The following is a 17,214-nucleotide window of genomic DNA, read 5'->3' as shown; positions in this document are numbered from 1 at the left end:
TTAAACAGATTTTACTTCCCCTTTTCTGTCTTTTTGAACTGTTATTTCTCACAAATGTTTAAGTTCAGTATTATGATGCTATGCCTTGTAGGCTTTCAACCTTATCAGTGATACAAATTTTTTTTGACATTAGCCTGAGAGAAGAAAAGCTGCATTATTTAGAAAAACAAACAAATGAAAAATTGGACAGAACAACTGAAAAACAAAGCACCTCTGAATTTTCTAGAATTATAAGGCTAAATTATGATTAAAGAAGCTAATTAAAGCATTTATAATAAAATTAAAATGTTTAATATTTGAAAATTCAGAGGTAAAGGATAATTTTCATTTGATTATAAATTGTAGGATAAAAAAAGGATATAGTTTAATTTAAAAATTAAACCTGATTATTTATTTGTTTTAAAAAAATTCATTATAAATCTATCTGCTGCTTACTCAGATTTCAGCACTGAAAGCAAGGAACTTCTTTTTTTTCACACTTGCTTTCTTTCCAGGCTCTCTCAACACTTTGGCTTCTAAAATTTCCCACATAGCCATAGACATAGTAAGTACTGATGTCCATAATAGAAAAAAATAATGTATATAATAAATGAGAAACTGATTTACTCCTCAAGCAATAGTTATTGGATGTAGGATTATATAAGTACTGAAGTCCGCTATGAGAAAAGCTTTGCCAACATTTAGCCAAATTTTGCCTCAGAGCAGTCTTTCTGATTGATACTGGGAACAGTCTTTCCTGCTTTCATATAACACACAGTTAGTAGGTGGTAGGACTAGAATCCATTTAGCTTGAATATTAAAAAATAATATTAATAACATTTCTGAAACTTTTGCATTTTAACTTTCAACATTATATTTTCACTGTCGTTGGGGAGTTTTGTTCATTGTGATTACATTTTTTGTCTCTGTTTGTTTGTAAACAACAATATTTCCTAGTTTCTTGATGAGAGCCCTCCAGTTTTTTGCTTTAGAGTCAAGGAACAGGATCGTTTCTCTGTAGAGATGGTCATGCACTGCCCACACACGCTTCTGTCTTGTCAGTTTTCAATTGAAATGTCAATAAACATTTCTGATTCTTCAAATACAGCCAAAACAGAAATTTTCAATGAAGACTGAAAGTCAAATCCAGAAGTGATCAGAAGGATTGTTACATTATTTCTCTCTACAACTGAGGATGGTTCTTTAGAGAGAGTGACTGAACTGGGAACCCTGTTTTTTTTTTCTGTCTGTTTTTCAGATTTCCTTATTCCAGTTTGTATTTCAGATTTTGGTTTTTTTTCTGTGAAACTTATTTTTAGCTGTTTCAGAGTCTATTAGCTAGAATTCCTTAACTGGAGAGAAGCTTTACAGGGGTGGTATGATATGTAAATCTGGGTGGAATAAGGGAATGCACCAAGATGATTTTTTTTTCACAAGATTACTTTGTAATTACTTTAATGTTGCTATTATTTTAACTCAGTAACAGAAGACTAAAAGTAAAAGAAATTATAGATACACTTGGCTTTTTTGGATATTGAGGAGCATCTAGGTTGTGGTTTTATAATTGATATGTTTCTGAAAAGTCAATAAATTTGTTACTTTATTACTTTTTTTATTGGCTCGGATCATTGCCTTTGCAAGTTAAATCCATGGGCTGAAATTTTGATGAGAATATCTCATAAACTCTTGCAGAGTTTCTGTCCTTTTATTCTGTTGGGAAGGCTTGTTCCTCTGTGCAACATCCTACCAAGTGGATTGATATTGGAGATTGATTTGTCAGAGGCTGTGTCCAAGCCCTTCACCGGCATTAGCTCTCTGTGTACCCCTTGTTTGAATTCCTGTTCCCGGCACCAGTGATCAACTGTGTTTCAGGATTGCTCTTTCTCCATGTCTGAATAAAAAAGGATAATTAGAAGTGTTTCTGTTTTCAGTCACAACAGTGTGTATAATGTCCTGTAGTCTCTTTTCTAAGTAATCCCTACTCATATCTTTCACATGCCTCTCTTATCCCTCTTCAGTACTTCTTTTAGGCTCAGAGTTCATTTTACATCAGGTCTATAGAAAGAAAGAGAGAGAAAATTATTCAGAGAAGGCCCTTTTCATAAATGAATATGAATAGAAAGACATTCTCTTCCCTAGACACCATCATTCAAACTGGTTAAACACATTTTTTCCAGACTTTTTTTTTTAATATTCCATGTTTAGATTCAATGCTTAGACAAAAATGACTGAAGTTGGCAGATGAAGCAGAAATAAAAGGCCTGAAATGAGTTCTTCAAATACAGGAAAATCATACTGCAATTCCCTAGAAATATTCCACATATTCTTGATAGTATTAAAGGTCATGTATATCTGGAAGACATTACTTACGTATTTAAAAATGAATACATGTTCCTTTGAAATGCAGTGTTGGGATACCGTTTCAGTTTTTAAGGGTTTTGATAAAAAATAACCAACATTGCAGTTTCAAACCACAGTCCTCCTTCATCAGAATATTTTCAAGGATTCTATTCACCAATGTGAATTCACCCCGGAAAGACCTGAAAGGAATTTCTGGCCACTTGCTATTTCCTTCTGTTTTCTGTGTTGTGCACGCATCAGAAGGTAAGTTTTGAAGAAGAGCAAAAGGACTCAGCTCATCTGTGTAGTGAGATTTGATGTTCGATGCAGAGCCTGAGTAGTCAGTGTTCGTGATTGGAGCATTGAGGCGGTTTGGATGAGAACTATTTCAGTCCTGATGTTGTTAGACAATTATTTGTTTTTAGAGAATAGAGAAGTAGAAAGTGAGATGGATTGTTTGTCCAGTCTGGTAGACAGGCCCAGGTAAAGCCAAACCATACAATGATGAACTAGGTTATGCAGATTGTTGTAGTGAGTTAGCCCTTGTGTATGTCATCTGCACCATGCATAGATCTGTCCCACAGAGAATGAAATGACCAAAACAACAAACTAATGATTTGAGCCTCCCACTGTAAAGCTAATTTAAGCATTCATTCAAAATGTTTAGTATGGAAGTTTAATAAATTGATTTGCAGAAGTTGCATCACAAACTTGCACTCATCAAACCCACAAATATCAGGTTATAACAAGAGTGCATATACTGTGTAGATTAGTTTTCTTTACATAATTGCATTTTTTTGAGTCTAAAACTTCCTGATTTCTGGAAAGTTGTTTTGTTGCCTAGATGCATACCAATCATGTTAGTATTCAACAGTAGCAGACACATATTAATATTGTTAATGTTTTTAAGCTAAACTGAAAGAAAAAATTACACATTTCCTTAAGATAGAGATAATAACAAGAATTTACTTTTTAAGAATTAAAATTATGAAATTATACTAATGTCCAACTAAGTATTAATATGAAGACCCTAAATTAGCTAGGTGAGATTTAGGTCCATTAATCTGAAGTGTTTATCTCATCATTGTATCAACCACAGTATTTCTGACTGTCTTTAAGGAATCAATGAAAAGATATATGTGCCATTTTCTGTTTACTTGTTTTTAATTTTTTTCGTATTTGCCTTTTAGAAGTTTTATATTTTACAGTATTTAAAATTTGCTTTTGTGGTTATAAATGTGTGTCAGTTAGTGGCTTTAGGAGTGGTAAAGAAAAAGAAAAACATACTTTAGAGAATTGAATAAGAGAAATTTTTACAAGTAGGGAATAAGGACCTCTGGCCTAAGCTATTCATTAAACAAAATGCTGTGTTCCAGAAGGTGATTAATAAAATGTTCAATCTGCTTCAGGACAATACTGATTGCTAATGGACACTTACAATTTTTGAGATGTTTGGAACACGTCCATCTTTACTCCATATACAAAAACTGCCAAAATCTGCCAACCATTAGCTCAGAGGATGAGAATACATTTTTTGTTGTCTGAACTTTTCCCATACAAATCTGTCCTTAGCAAAAAAAAGAAGACTGCCATGTAGTGAGGAGGGATTGCTTATACTCAGGTCAGTTAAAGCTTCTGCCAGAGATACTAATGTCTGTTTTTATGGTGCATACTGTTATGCATAACAACTGCATTTTAAAAGAAGAATGAAATTTCTTCACCATTTTATTCTTCTAACCATTGAACTGGCAGTGCTTCTTCATACTGTAGTAAGAACTCATTGTCTGTACCAAAAATTTCACATAAGCTGGTATAATACATATTTGAAAGATTAATTGTACTGTGCTAGAATCTAGCTGTGAAAGCACATTTTAGACACAAATCAGTAGGAAGCATTTTATTGTTTAGCAATGATCACAGGAGTCCTTTGAAGACCTGGAAGTATTCTCCTGTGATTTTGTGGAGATACTGCACTCTATACTGGAGGATAATTTGGTTGTGTCCAAAGACAGCACAGGTTTTTCACATAGGAGAATATCTGCAGTTTGAATGAAATTAGTATTGGCTATTAATTTGAGTATCCTTTCTAGAGTCTAAATTTGCATTTCTCACGGAATGTTGGTCTTCACAGAAAAGTAAGCATTACACAGCCTTTACCACAAAGTCATATGTATATAGAATAGGAATTAGTTACAAAATCTTTATGTAGCATATTTCGATAAATGTTGGCTTTTTATCACATTAAATATACTCAAAATACTTCAATAATTTCATATTTTTAAATTTATTTCATATAGTAAACATCAACAGGGGTAGTCATGATCATAAGTATAATAAATTTGGCACAGGAGGGAACATGGGTTCAGTGGATATAGCACTGGGATGCAAAGGCATGGGTTGTATTTTGCTTTTCATAATCACTCTAAATGGACCATGACAAATTAATTTCACCTCAGCGCCTTAGTTTCCTTTCATACAAAGCTGAGATCCCAATATTTCCTTTGAAAAAAATGCACAGAGGTCTTTAGAAAGATAAGTTAGTTAAGAACTATGTGAGATTTTACTATTGTTGCAAGTGGAAGAAGAAGGTGTTTCTCGTCATTCACACCAAACCTTGGTTTATTCCCCATTTCCATCTTCTAAATGGGATGTTCTGAAATAAAGATCACCAGTGTGGATGGGATGGAGAGATTAGAATTACCTGTGGATTAATCAGAGATTTATCAGTAGAATCTTTCAAGGCTGCAGCTCAGATTCTTTCCAGTCATTCTACTTTCTAAGCTGTTGCCATGCAGCAGGTGTGGGGTTTTTTTGAAATATTGTTGTTTTGATTTAGGGGCATTTCATGTCTGCTTTTTTTTTTTTTTCCTGTTTTATCTCTCTGTGATTCTTTTTATGTATGTTGGAAGACAGTGAAGAAGCAGGACCTTTGAAGTTCTTTATTGATGGAAACATTGCAGAAAGCTGAGATTTATATTCTAATCATTTATGTGCAGGAATATTTGTCAAAAGAATCTGTAGGACTTATCACTCTTTTTGAATTTCAGTGGGATTTCAAAGTCTTACTCCCTCAGGCTCTTCTTCCTACTTCTTTATACCTCAAACATCAATCTTATCATACATAGCAATGACTTACTGGTAAAGCCTCTCAGACAAAAACCACAATGAAGCTCCTAGGGCAATTGCTTTCCTTTAATTACACTGTATTTCCATCCAAATTTCATATATTACCCTTCTTCAAGCACACTGTTTCTGCTGCTCCTGATCCTCCATGATACTAAGCATTTTGTCACTTTTCCTGTTCTACATTGAACTGATAGGTAAACTATTGTTTTCAAATGGGATTTTAAGTCATATGATATTTAACAAATAAAACAAAATATAAATCAGCAAATAAAGAGTACAATTGACCGTGATCTATCACAGAGAAATGAGCAAACTATTTGTCATGAGACTGTCTCTGGTAGTGATGAGCGACTGTACAAAATCGAGTATAATAGCAAAGAAATACACATTTTAGAAGTTCATAATTTTGTATTTCAGAGATATATTTACTAAAATATTATTAGAGATAATAGCAACTGGTTTTAAAGAAAACCAAGCAAATTAATTTTCAGTGTACTGTAAATTTGATTTAAGATAATTTTGAATATTTATGATTGTAATTAGAAAAATGACAAAATTTTATTGTATTTTATTGTAAGACCTCTTGGTATAGCTGAAAATTGAGCTGGTAATTTTTGCCAGATTAGGTTATAAGTATTCATAATTTCCAAAATATGCACTTGTCACAGTTCCTAATGAGAACTGTTTTCTCTCCTGCCCCTACTGTGTTCCTTCAGGTGACAAAATTCTCTTTCCTTTATTCCACATGCTCTCCTTAGCCTCTGGCCCTGACCTGGGAAAGGTCCTCACAGTTCCTTGGCTCACAGACCAAAGGAGCTGAAAAGGCTGTCACTTGTCGCTGTCTAGTCAGCACTGCTTTTGTACCACTGTATGATTGACGGAGAAGAACCTTAAGCCTTGTTAATCAGCACACAAGGGAGCCAGCAGAAAGCGATGGAGGCTGATAAGTTCCTTGAAGTCACTTCTATATTGAAATCACTTGAATATTTTATATTGGTTGAATTTTATCAGGACTTGTCAATTCAAAGATAATTTACTTGAAAATGGTTTATGTAAAATGGTTTATGAAGAGCAGTTGCAATAGTACAAACTGTTGCAACATACTAATATTTTGAAGTCATGAGACCATTTTGTACCTGTCCAACAAAACAAAAAGGTAGCATTTGCCAATACACAGAATGCAGTTTCCTTCCAACAAAGTTTTTATGCTCTTCCATTTCCAATTTATATGCTGTGCTGACAGTAGCAAAACACTAAATCAATTTTCAGATTCAATTTTAAGTTAGTGGATGAATTTACATTATCAATGTTTAATCAGTATCTTTTTTGTTTGTTTGTTACTTAGAACAACAGCAAAACCCAGCAGATGGGATGCCCAGCACTGGTTGACACAGGCATCTGGTCTAGGTTATCAGTTTGTTTTTGCTTGTGTTCTTTTCCTGGATTATACTGTCTTCCCAAGTTAAAGCATCAAAGTAAAGTTCCATAGATAGTGTGTGTCACCTGTCAATCATCACCTATTGTTTCCTACTTATGTATTTTTGTTTATAAAATCCATACTACTACAGAGCCTTACATTCCTCTTTGGAAAATCTTCCTTGTATCATCCTGCTGGAATATATTGTACCCTTTACAGGTTGCCTTGTTTCCTTACTTCTAGTCTCAGCCATTCTCTTGTGCTGTTGAAATGCTGGATTGCTCTACAGCAGTAGATGCCACAACAACTATTTAATGTCTTTCTGTATATTTTTTCCTTACTTCTTAATGTAAAATAGCTATGTTTACTGAAATTAGCCTTGTCACACACCCACTGTTTATCAGGTACAGAAATCTAAATATTGGAAGTGTTCAACATACAGACTACAGCTAGCAACCATGAAGGAGAAAGTCATACTGTTAATACATTGAATTCCTGTTTATTATTCTCAATATTATATAATTTTGTGTGGTGATCATTCTCCCTTGACAATTTTACCAAGGGAATTCTGCAAAAGAGCTTTTCTGTTTTGGTTCTCAGAAAGCAGACTAGTGTTTCGTTGTGTCAAAAAAAGCATATATTTATTCCGTTACAGGAATACACAATAGATGTTTTCTTCCGTCAGAAATGGAAGGATGAGAGATTAAAGTTTAAGGGCCCAATGAACATTCTTCGATTGAACAACCTAATGGCCAGCAAAATCTGGACCCCAGATACATTTTTTCACAATGGGAAGAAGTCAGTGGCTCATAACATGACAATGCCAAACAAGCTCCTACGAATCCAAGATGATGGAACTCTATTGTACACCATGAGGTAAGTCTGTTCATCAGTTCTCTACTCAAGCTATTTCTTGATGTGATTTTTTTGAAGTAAGAAATAAGGTTCCAGGAGGACTCTCCTTTGTTGTCTTTCTGTTCTAGCAGAAAGAAAGCTAAAAAAATGTGTTTGTTTTCCAGTTCTGTTAAAAGTCTGTTGTCTGATAAGGAGTTAGATCAGTTTTCCTACATGTGCCTCAGTTTTCATATCTCTGTAATGCATTAAAGATATTGACAACCTGCATAAAGTGCTTTGAGACCTTCGGATAGAGTTTACCCACTCTTAAAATGATTAAAATAGTATATGACTTTTGCCTGTTACTGCACCCGTTGTACTATGTGAGCTCTTAAACAAATTTATTAAGATCAGTAGCAATAAAAAAAATCAAAGAATAAAGAGTTAATAAGGTCTCAAATTCTTTCCAGCAAGAGCTATAGGGAAAATATGTCTTGTTATAATAATTGTTTCTTTATATCTAATTACAATATTTTACTTAGAGTTTTAATTTTTGTGCATCACTAGCAGCTACCATAAATATTTAGCTGGTAAAAAGTATTAAATTTACTTAGAAAATAATTTATGAAAAAATTATAAATATCATGTATACATAGATATAAGCAGTGTTTTTATAAGACTGATTTCTTCTTTGATTACTATTTTAACAATAATGCTACCTATATGGATTTTTTTTAAATTTCCAGAAGACCCTGCCTGACTTAGTTTCTTTCTTTTTCTTGGAGAATATTTAATAAATTGAAATTGTTGTTCCTGTGGTCTTAAAATCCCCAGCCTAAGATAGATATAAATACGAGCTGCAAAGCAAACGTGTACTGTGTGATTTTTTTCCATGCAGCTGTACTAGCATCCCTTGAGCCTGATTTTACTATACAGCTCTGAAACCCTTACAATATTGAATGTTGATGGGTAGACTGCTAATGATGTTAGGTGATGTGGTGGTTGGAGAGGTTCAGAAAAGTTTGCTGGAAGTCAATTGAGACACCATTTGTAGTATTTTTTGGGGGAGGCTCGAATCAATATTTGAACTAGTATCTGTATAACCTGACTGAAATTCTCTTCCTCCAGAAGGTGTTATAATCATATGCTGTAAATAAAAAGAAATATTATCTGAAACTATTATGAAACGTTAAGATGGGTCATGTTAACTAAAATTCACTAAACGTTTTCATGACTTGTAAGTGTGTTGGTTCTCAGAATATAAGGTTAATGTGTAAACTGGTTTTATTGCCTAGATTTTAAACAGCCTTTTTTTCTGTGTCTAAATAAAATAATCGTGTGATTTTTATCAGAGGCTCATGCAGTTCTTTCCTTTGCCTTCAGGTGTTTCCTGATTCTTGTCTCTCTCTGCCCCTTGAATTCAGAAAAACATTCCTGGGGAGTGGGGGAATAGAAATATGGAATATTTTTGAGTGGAAGGGTGGGAGAAAGTAGCCAAGAATAAAAAGACTAGAAACACTGACAGTACAGAGGGATGTAGCTGATGTTTGAGGCTGGATGAAGAGGAGCAAAGGCATCCAGAAAAAAACCTCTACCAAGAGGAGGCTTCCAGGACAGGAAGGAGAAAGAGACATTTTTTTTTTGGCTTTTTTATTTTTTTTAATTAAAAATAATGAGAAAGTCTGCAAAAAAATTTCTTCAAATTGTTTTAAATTATTTTTTATTACACTAATTCCCACATATGATACTGGGATATTGCTGGGGTTTTTTTCACAAAATCAGCAAAAGTGGATGTACTGTTCACATACTTTCACATTTATATACAAATCAAAAGAATAATCACAAGTAACACGGAGAATGAGTAGCAACAATCTTTTGAAAGAACACAAATATTTTTCCTCTACATATCCCACTCAAACCAAAAAATTTAAATTCAGAAGACGCTGGAGCATAGTCCTTTGGCAAATTAACTGTATTTTATATGCTTTTATAATGAGCCTTTGAGAACCATATAAGCACCCATGTATCTCAGACTATTATGAGAAGAAAATTACTGTTCTTAATAACCTGCAATTACATAATTTATATTTGTCTTTAAATGGTCTGTGCTCATAGTTCTGAGGTCAGCTTTTTCAGATTTTTGATGTGATAAGTTAATGCCTTCCAAAGGACCACATAAAAGGGAAGAAGCAAGAGCTGATCTAAATTTTTGTTAGTTTAATGTAAAATTGCAATTTAATCTCCTAAATCAGCATGCACTCTCTTCAGTTCGCTGGAATTGAATTTCTTGCCCTGCTAAACGACTTAAATGCATCATAGTCTTTTGCCTTTTAGGCTTACAGTCCAAGCTGAATGTCCAATGCACTTGGAGGATTTCCCTATGGATGCGCACTCTTGCCCACTGAAATTTGGCAGCTGTAAGTATATAATGTGAAGTATAGCCTTTGGTTAGTGAATATCTAACATTGCTCAGCATAATTTTTTTTCAGTAAATCTTACATGAGATATTTTAACCACAAGATGGTATTTTTAAAAATATTTGTAACCTGACACATCAAAATCCCTTTTTTCTATTCAGTGTTGTATCTTCTAGTGTATTTTAAAGATTTCATGACTCCAGTTAACAATAAAAACTCTGCACCTGATCAACACTGCACTGGTCTAGTTTTATTGCAGCGTGCAAACCATACCGATGAACATAGAACTGGACACACATAGCCTGTGCAGTATTAACGAAGAGCAGATCAATGACTTCGATAAATGTTTGTTTTAATTTATTAAAACATTTAGTTTCTCTTTATTATTAATGATATTTATTTTTATGCTCTTGTTCTATTGAAAGCAATAAGAAATGGCATCTCGAGATAAAAATTTTTACGTTAGTGCATCTGCATGTTAGAGACAGGTGGACTTTGATCTCACTAGTGTTATTTTAACAGCAGTATTATTTAATTTACTTATATTACAGTCCTTCTTCTTCTTCATTACATATGTTTCCTGGATTTCGTACACTAAAAGCTTTCTTTTCTTTCATTGGCTGCAACCTACATTCTCTGTTGGGCCCAGGAAAGGGATATTTTTTTTGAGGAAACAAATTAATACCCTTAAATTCTGGTTGATTTCATAATAATTGTAGCAACCACAGGTTACAAAACAGAGGATATGCTGCCACTAAGGACATCATTAACCAGACGATCATTTTAAGAGCACTGTACACACTCTCCCCATAACTCTGATATCTCTTTTCCTTGGAGTTAGGAGCAAATTAGACCAAGCCTGTGCTTCTGATGATGTTTCCACACTAGAGGGAAATCTTATCTATGGAGATTCGAATTAATACTGTTTGTATCATGGAGCCTTTTTTGCCCCCTAAGTATTATATTTCTAATACTTAATGCACCCTAAATAACTAACACCAGAGATGTTAGCCAAAATTGCCTGCTGACTAATAATATTTACATAGGTGTGCAAGCAAGATATGTTTGATTTATAAGTTTTTGGAGGAAAAAAAGACGGAAATGTAGCCTTAAACAACTTTAAAAAATCCCGTATTAATGAAACATATGCCAGGAGGGTACTTCCTTCATTTGCATTCCTAAATTGATAACCCTTCTGACTAGGTATATTAGACTTTGTGTGAACAGGAGGGATTTTTGTTAGTTTCGTTTTTTTTCTTACCGGTTTGTTCTTTATTCTCGGCCTATGGTTTCTGGTTTTCTAATAATCCAGAGAATTCTAAATGTGAGCAATGTGATTTAAAAAAAACCCCTCTCTTTCATTTCTCTCATAGTCATCTGGGCTCCAGCCTGTTGGTATATCCAGGGGACTCTTATTTCTGTTCATTTTGAATGGCTTCACACACATTTTATTTCCTTACCATAGAATCATAGAATAGGTAGGGTTGGAAGAGACCTCCAAGATCATCAAGTCCAACCCCTGATCCAACTCCAATTACTATATCATGGCACTAAGGGCCACGTCCAATCTCTTTTTAAAAACCTCCAGGTTTTCATTTTCAGACAACTGTGCATTTTTCAGCTTTTATTCTGGGACAGAATCTGAATGATGAATAGTGGTGAAAATAAGCAGGAATCATGAGGATTTGGGTTTAACTGAGGAAAGTTTGCCAGTGGTATATATTTGTCACAGCTCTTCGTATGCTGCTATACTTACATTGCTGGGAGGATCATCAGCATGTATGAATGTCTTTTTTTATAAGTAAGAGAAAAGCCAAACTGAATGTATGGGAGAAGTTGTAGTTTAATAGATCACCTTTCTTTATTGTTTTCAAAAAGTCTAGCCAACAGTGGGGAGGATGCGGACAAATCAACAATTGGCCATATTGATTTGCATTTAGTGCTGATTTGCATTAAAGCAGAGATATTCTTGTGGAAAGATGGAAAGATAGATGGGAAGTGTTAAGAATCTCTACATGCTACCCACCTGCTAGATTTTGTTAGTTATGCAATTTATGTCTAGTTGCATGAAGAAGCTTCTTTCTGATCCTCTAGAGATTTCTCAAGTATTTGCAGACCAACAGAAATTATGCTTTTCTCTTTCACTGCACTGCAGTTATGGTGTAATATTTAAAATGTACTTTTCTAAGTCAATCAAAATGAACACACAACTTCTTCCATCAGTGGTTTACCCTTTTCCTTTCATACTCCATTTGTTAATAGAATATTTGGCTGGAAAATCTTTCAGGACATACTCGATTTTTTTTGTTTCTTACTACAGTGACATTGTTGCTGTTTAAAATACAGCATTGATTTGCTTTCATTCTAGTTTATTTTGACAGACCCCAAGCTAAATGTATGTTTGATCATGAATGTACTGAGAGAGCAGCTGCTTAATGTCAGTGTGCACCCCAAAATGATGCCAGGGAGTGAGATTTAAGAGGGTAGGCAGGGCAAGGCACAGAGCCACGACAAGGGCACTGTCATTGACCCTGGCTTCCCATATTTAAGTCTGAATTTCAGCTAATAATAAAATGCTTGTAGTCCATTCCCAAAGTTGATAGTGGGGACAATGAAAGGTCAGAACAATATAGCAATGAATTTTTAAAAATGTTGTGGGTTCTAAATCTTGGAAATTGTTGTTCTTGTCATCTGCCTTACCAGAGTTATAGGATACATATAATACCTGGTCTCTGACAATTTTTTTAACAGTGTAGAAAAGATGTTGTTTGTAATTTCATAACAATAAGTTGTGCTTAATAAGATCACAAATGAGTGCCCTATTCCCATGCTGCAATAGGTATTTACTTTACGGTAAAGCTATTTAAACAGCCAAACATATTTTTTACTATATCATTTTAAACTGTTTTGGGTGAATTTTAATTTGAAAATTAACTGGGTATTGTAATTCTATGAGTTTTGATGGAAGTTGTCTAATTTAAATTGCTGACAAACTATTGTACCTTGTTTCTCACAGATGCATACACAACGTCAGAAGTGACATATATTTGGACTTATAATGCTTCAGATTCGGTACAGGTGGCACCAGATGGCTCAAGATTGAATCAGTATGACCTTTTAGGTCAAACAATTGGAAAAGAAACAGTTAAATCAAGTACAGGTTAGTAAAAGATATTTTGAAGAAAAAGGCAGTTACTTGCTCTGAAGAATATATTTCTGGTGCTGTTAAAGGCTACTGAAAAAATTGTTGCAAAAGGTGATCTATTAGGCATAGTCAATGTACTGTACAAGTAACACAAAACAACACTTTACCAATTCTTTCATATTAATAAGTAACTGGTGATAGCAAAATTGAGCTTGTCTGCAGTGACTGTTTTGTAAATGCTGGCTGGAGCTCCATGTTGAATCCTTATATTTGTAACCCAAGACTGGGATATTTGTTTAATTTCATATGGTGACACTTTTTGTCTATTAAATGATAAAGCATATAGGTTTCCCTTCCATCATGTTTTTGGCATTAAACATTGGATTATTCTACTAGACTCTAGACTGTTTTCCTACGTGTGCCATTCTGTGATGGGCCCTCACGACTGCTTTCTAACCATGATTAAGTTCTCAAGGAGCTGTTGTGTGAATGCAGAGTTGCTTGTGTGCAGAAGCCTACAGGGCTGAAGTTCTTCTCAGGGCATACAAAAGTTCCTGGAAGTTCCTTAACACTCATCTGTCATGGAACTCAGTGGGAATAAGATATAGCTGTACTCAAAATCTTTCTTGTATTCTGTAGGATGCTTTCTATTACAGAATACTTTCAGTATAATATAACCCTAGCACATTTGGTTCACATAAGTGTAGCAAACTTTCTCTTACCAAAGAAATGGACTTTCTTAAGATTTTGTTTCACTGTATTTTGTTTGTTTGTGGCACCTAGGTGAATATACAGTTATGACGGCTCATTTTCACCTGAAGAGAAAAATTGGTTATTTTGTCATTCAGACTTACCTCCCTTGTATCATGACTGTCATTCTCTCTCAAGTGTCATTCTGGCTGAACAGAGAATCTGTACCTGCCAGGACAGTCTTCGGTGAGTACACTGAGTAGCGTTAGCTCTATTTGCAACAGCTGAAGATGCTAGGAAGTATTTTGGAAGTAAAGGCCTTTTTTATTCAAATTAAAGTGTTTGTAGAATGTGATATTATTTCTAGTCCAAACAGCTTTCAACTGCAGCTTACACATCTCCTAAGAATCCCAAAGATTTTGGAAATTAGTACATACAAGAGAACTGTCCATATATATCCTTGACTATTTTAAGAGGAAAAAAATTTCACAGAATAGAAAAAGATATTAATGTTTTTATTTTAAAAGTAAATTTAGTAAATTTAGATGATTTTCTGAAATAACTTACCTTGATATTATCCAAGTATTTTGGTACTTGATAATAAGCAGATTTCTAAATATATTTGTAAAGCAAGCAAATTAAATTTGAATTTGTTGAATTATTTGTGTTAAATTTTTCAAGCTGCAGTTCTTTTAAAGAAACTCTTTTCTGAGAGTCTGGACAACACACTTTCACTAATTCAAGTTGGAGTGTACTGTGAGGCAGTGAACAGCTTCAGCAGAGCAATATAATGGTGTTTCTCTTACAATAAGATTTTGCTCTCTATTTAAGCCAAATAAAAAACCTCTTTCTTATTTGTGTAACTTAAAGTTCTTTTAGTTTGTTTGCTTTTAGAGAAAAAGAGATTAGCACAACAAAAATAATGTCTGTGTGGAATCAGCCATCAGAAATGCTGTATAAAATCATATGATTAGTCATCAGTAAACACCATGCACTCTTAAAAAAAATAGTCCAAACTCAAATGCATATTAAGTATGATGTACAACAAAGCACTTACTATCACCCCAGTAGAGAAAATACCACACAAAACATTCTGAAAATTTCAGGTTTGAATATGAGCCTTATTGAAGTGAAATGAAATGGGTCAGTGGTTTCAGTGGGACTAGAATTCTACCATGGTTTCCTTCTTAAAAAATATTCTGTGAATTTAGACATTTCTGCTTATGAAAATACACATTCCCGTTTCTAGCCTTGCAAATACACTGTCAAATCCTTTTATGTCTCTGTCTTTGCCCTTTTCTGTACCTATTCCTATACATTTAGGACAGAGTAGCTAGTTTCTCCAAAAAAGTCTCACATCTGCTCTTCCTAAAAATGCTCTTTGTTATTGTGCCACTGTAAAAAGGCACTCCATTAGTAACAAAGCACTAGGATAATTTTCCTGAAATTTATGTCTCTTCTTTCCTGTTCTTGATTTATTTTTTGTTTAATTTATTGGGGTTTTTTAGAAATAAGTAACATCTGCATGGTAACCTGTTGCTTTACTCTCCTGAGGATTAGCATAATATGGATGATGAACAGTGGCCTGCTTCAGGATGTTTTGAGGGAGTTGTGTGGGATGGCTGCAGGAACAGAGCCACAGTGTCATAAAACTTGAAATCTGTTTATTAAGCACGATGGAGATAGCATTTTCTATGGTAGTATTTTATTCCTGCCACACATGGACCTCACTTGCCACTCAGGTCTCTGGCCCCTCCAGGCCAGCTTAGACTGTCACCCTGAACCCAGGGAAACAAGACACAAGACAGGTTTTAGGCTCTACCTGATGGAGCAGCCTAATCCGGCATGCAGCATTTCACTTCAGGCTTAGCCTTTTGCATTGGGTTGTATTGGGTTAGATTTTCCCCGAGGAGCTATTTCTTAACATTCTTTTACACTCTAGATGAGTGTAAATACATAACCTTTCTAAATACATAACCTTGGGTGAATCTCTCAGTCTTTCTCCATACCTACTGGCAGCAGTTGTCACTGGGATTTCTGATACCCTCTGGTCTCCTGCCTAAATGTATTACAAAAGTGTGAAGTTAGCCACAGTTTCATAACAAAGTTCATATATTGCTTTTTACTGTCATATGGCTGTACTGAATTATTCTTGATAGAGCTGGGCAGGTGCACTCAAGGTTTTGTTTGGATGGTACTTTCAGGTAGACTCCATCTAGTGACATAAGAAGCCCACACTACAGCTAAGTTAATAAAACAAGCTCCTTTCAGCAAGGAATATAAAAATGTTAGGAGATTTTTCCTTTACAGTTTTATTGATTGTACTTAATTTTTAGTTTTTATATGGAGTAGTCACTTGTTAGATACTCATCTTTGCATTGTATATTAAATATATCAATATTAAAAAATAATTAAACAGAAGTTATTGGTTTTGGGAATGTGTTTTTGAAAATCAATGAGAATCAATGAGAAATTTATTTCAAGTACCTTCTTGAGAGCTAAGCAGTAACTATTTGAATACTATTCCTCTCAGAGAAACATAATTTCTAGTTATTCAAAGCACCACTTAGCATTTATTACTCCATGTGTGAAAGAAGTTACTTTTCTCTTTCTATTCTCTTGCAATGTAGTTTCAAGTTCTAGGTTAACATTAGGTCTTGATATAATGAGGCTTATTTTATAGTTGAGCTCTTTAATCCCTTTTCTTTATGGCATCTATTTAATGTTGTTGACCTACCCTATCCCAAGTGAATTGTGGCCTAATGTTATATTGCTTCAACTTTGCTTTAAATTATTGGAAGAAGAAAGTTTTGTCATCGTTGATTAAATAAGTCTTGAATATGTTTTCTGTAGCAGATAAATCTGAAAAGCTCTTGATTGCATTCTTAATGAAAGAGAATGAGCCTGGTTCATAATGCCTTCACTTAGTGCAAGATTACAATCTGTTTAATTTAGTGATGTGTTATATAAACTAATGCGTTTAGTGTCAACAGTATTAGCAAAACTAATCTTGTGCATCTTATTGAATTTTCACTTCATTTTTAATGGGTCAGCATTTAGAAGCATCATGTGTTTGAATAGCAACATTACATGCAGGTGACAGAAAATCAGGAATTAGTGCTACAGTTATCTGTGTTTTAACTCGCACGGAATATCAATAAGGATGTTAAAATAAATGTAGTTAGTAATATAGTCTTTGTTAACTGAGTCAAAGAAGAACAAAAATTAGTAGTCCTATTACTATATAGTATATTGTCCAAAATGCA

General features: G+C 34.1%; 1 protein-coding gene across 1 annotated transcript in view; it reads left to right on the top strand.

Annotated features, from left to right (window-relative positions):
- The window catches only part of GABRA2 (gamma-aminobutyric acid type A receptor alpha2 subunit), a 59,995-nt gene that overhangs the window by 26,626 nt on the left and 16,155 nt on the right, over nt 1–17,214 (top strand). Inside the window, exons 3-6 of the mRNA XM_027676308.1 lie at nt 7,518–7,738; nt 10,031–10,113; nt 13,130–13,273; nt 14,042–14,194. Coding sequence (XP_027532109.1) covers nt 7,518–7,738; nt 10,031–10,113; nt 13,130–13,273; nt 14,042–14,194 — 601 coding nt within the window. The remainder of the gene's footprint in view (nt 1–7,517; nt 7,739–10,030; nt 10,114–13,129; nt 13,274–14,041; nt 14,195–17,214) is intronic.

The sequence above is a fragment of the Neopelma chrysocephalum genome, unplaced genomic scaffold (genome assembly GCF_003984885.1).
Source record: "Neopelma chrysocephalum unplaced genomic scaffold, ASM398488v2 Primary Assembly neopelma1_42, whole genome shotgun sequence".
Taxonomy (NCBI): domain Eukaryota; kingdom Metazoa; phylum Chordata; class Aves; order Passeriformes; family Pipridae; genus Neopelma; species Neopelma chrysocephalum.
This window is presented reverse-complemented; position numbering and strand designations above follow the sequence as displayed.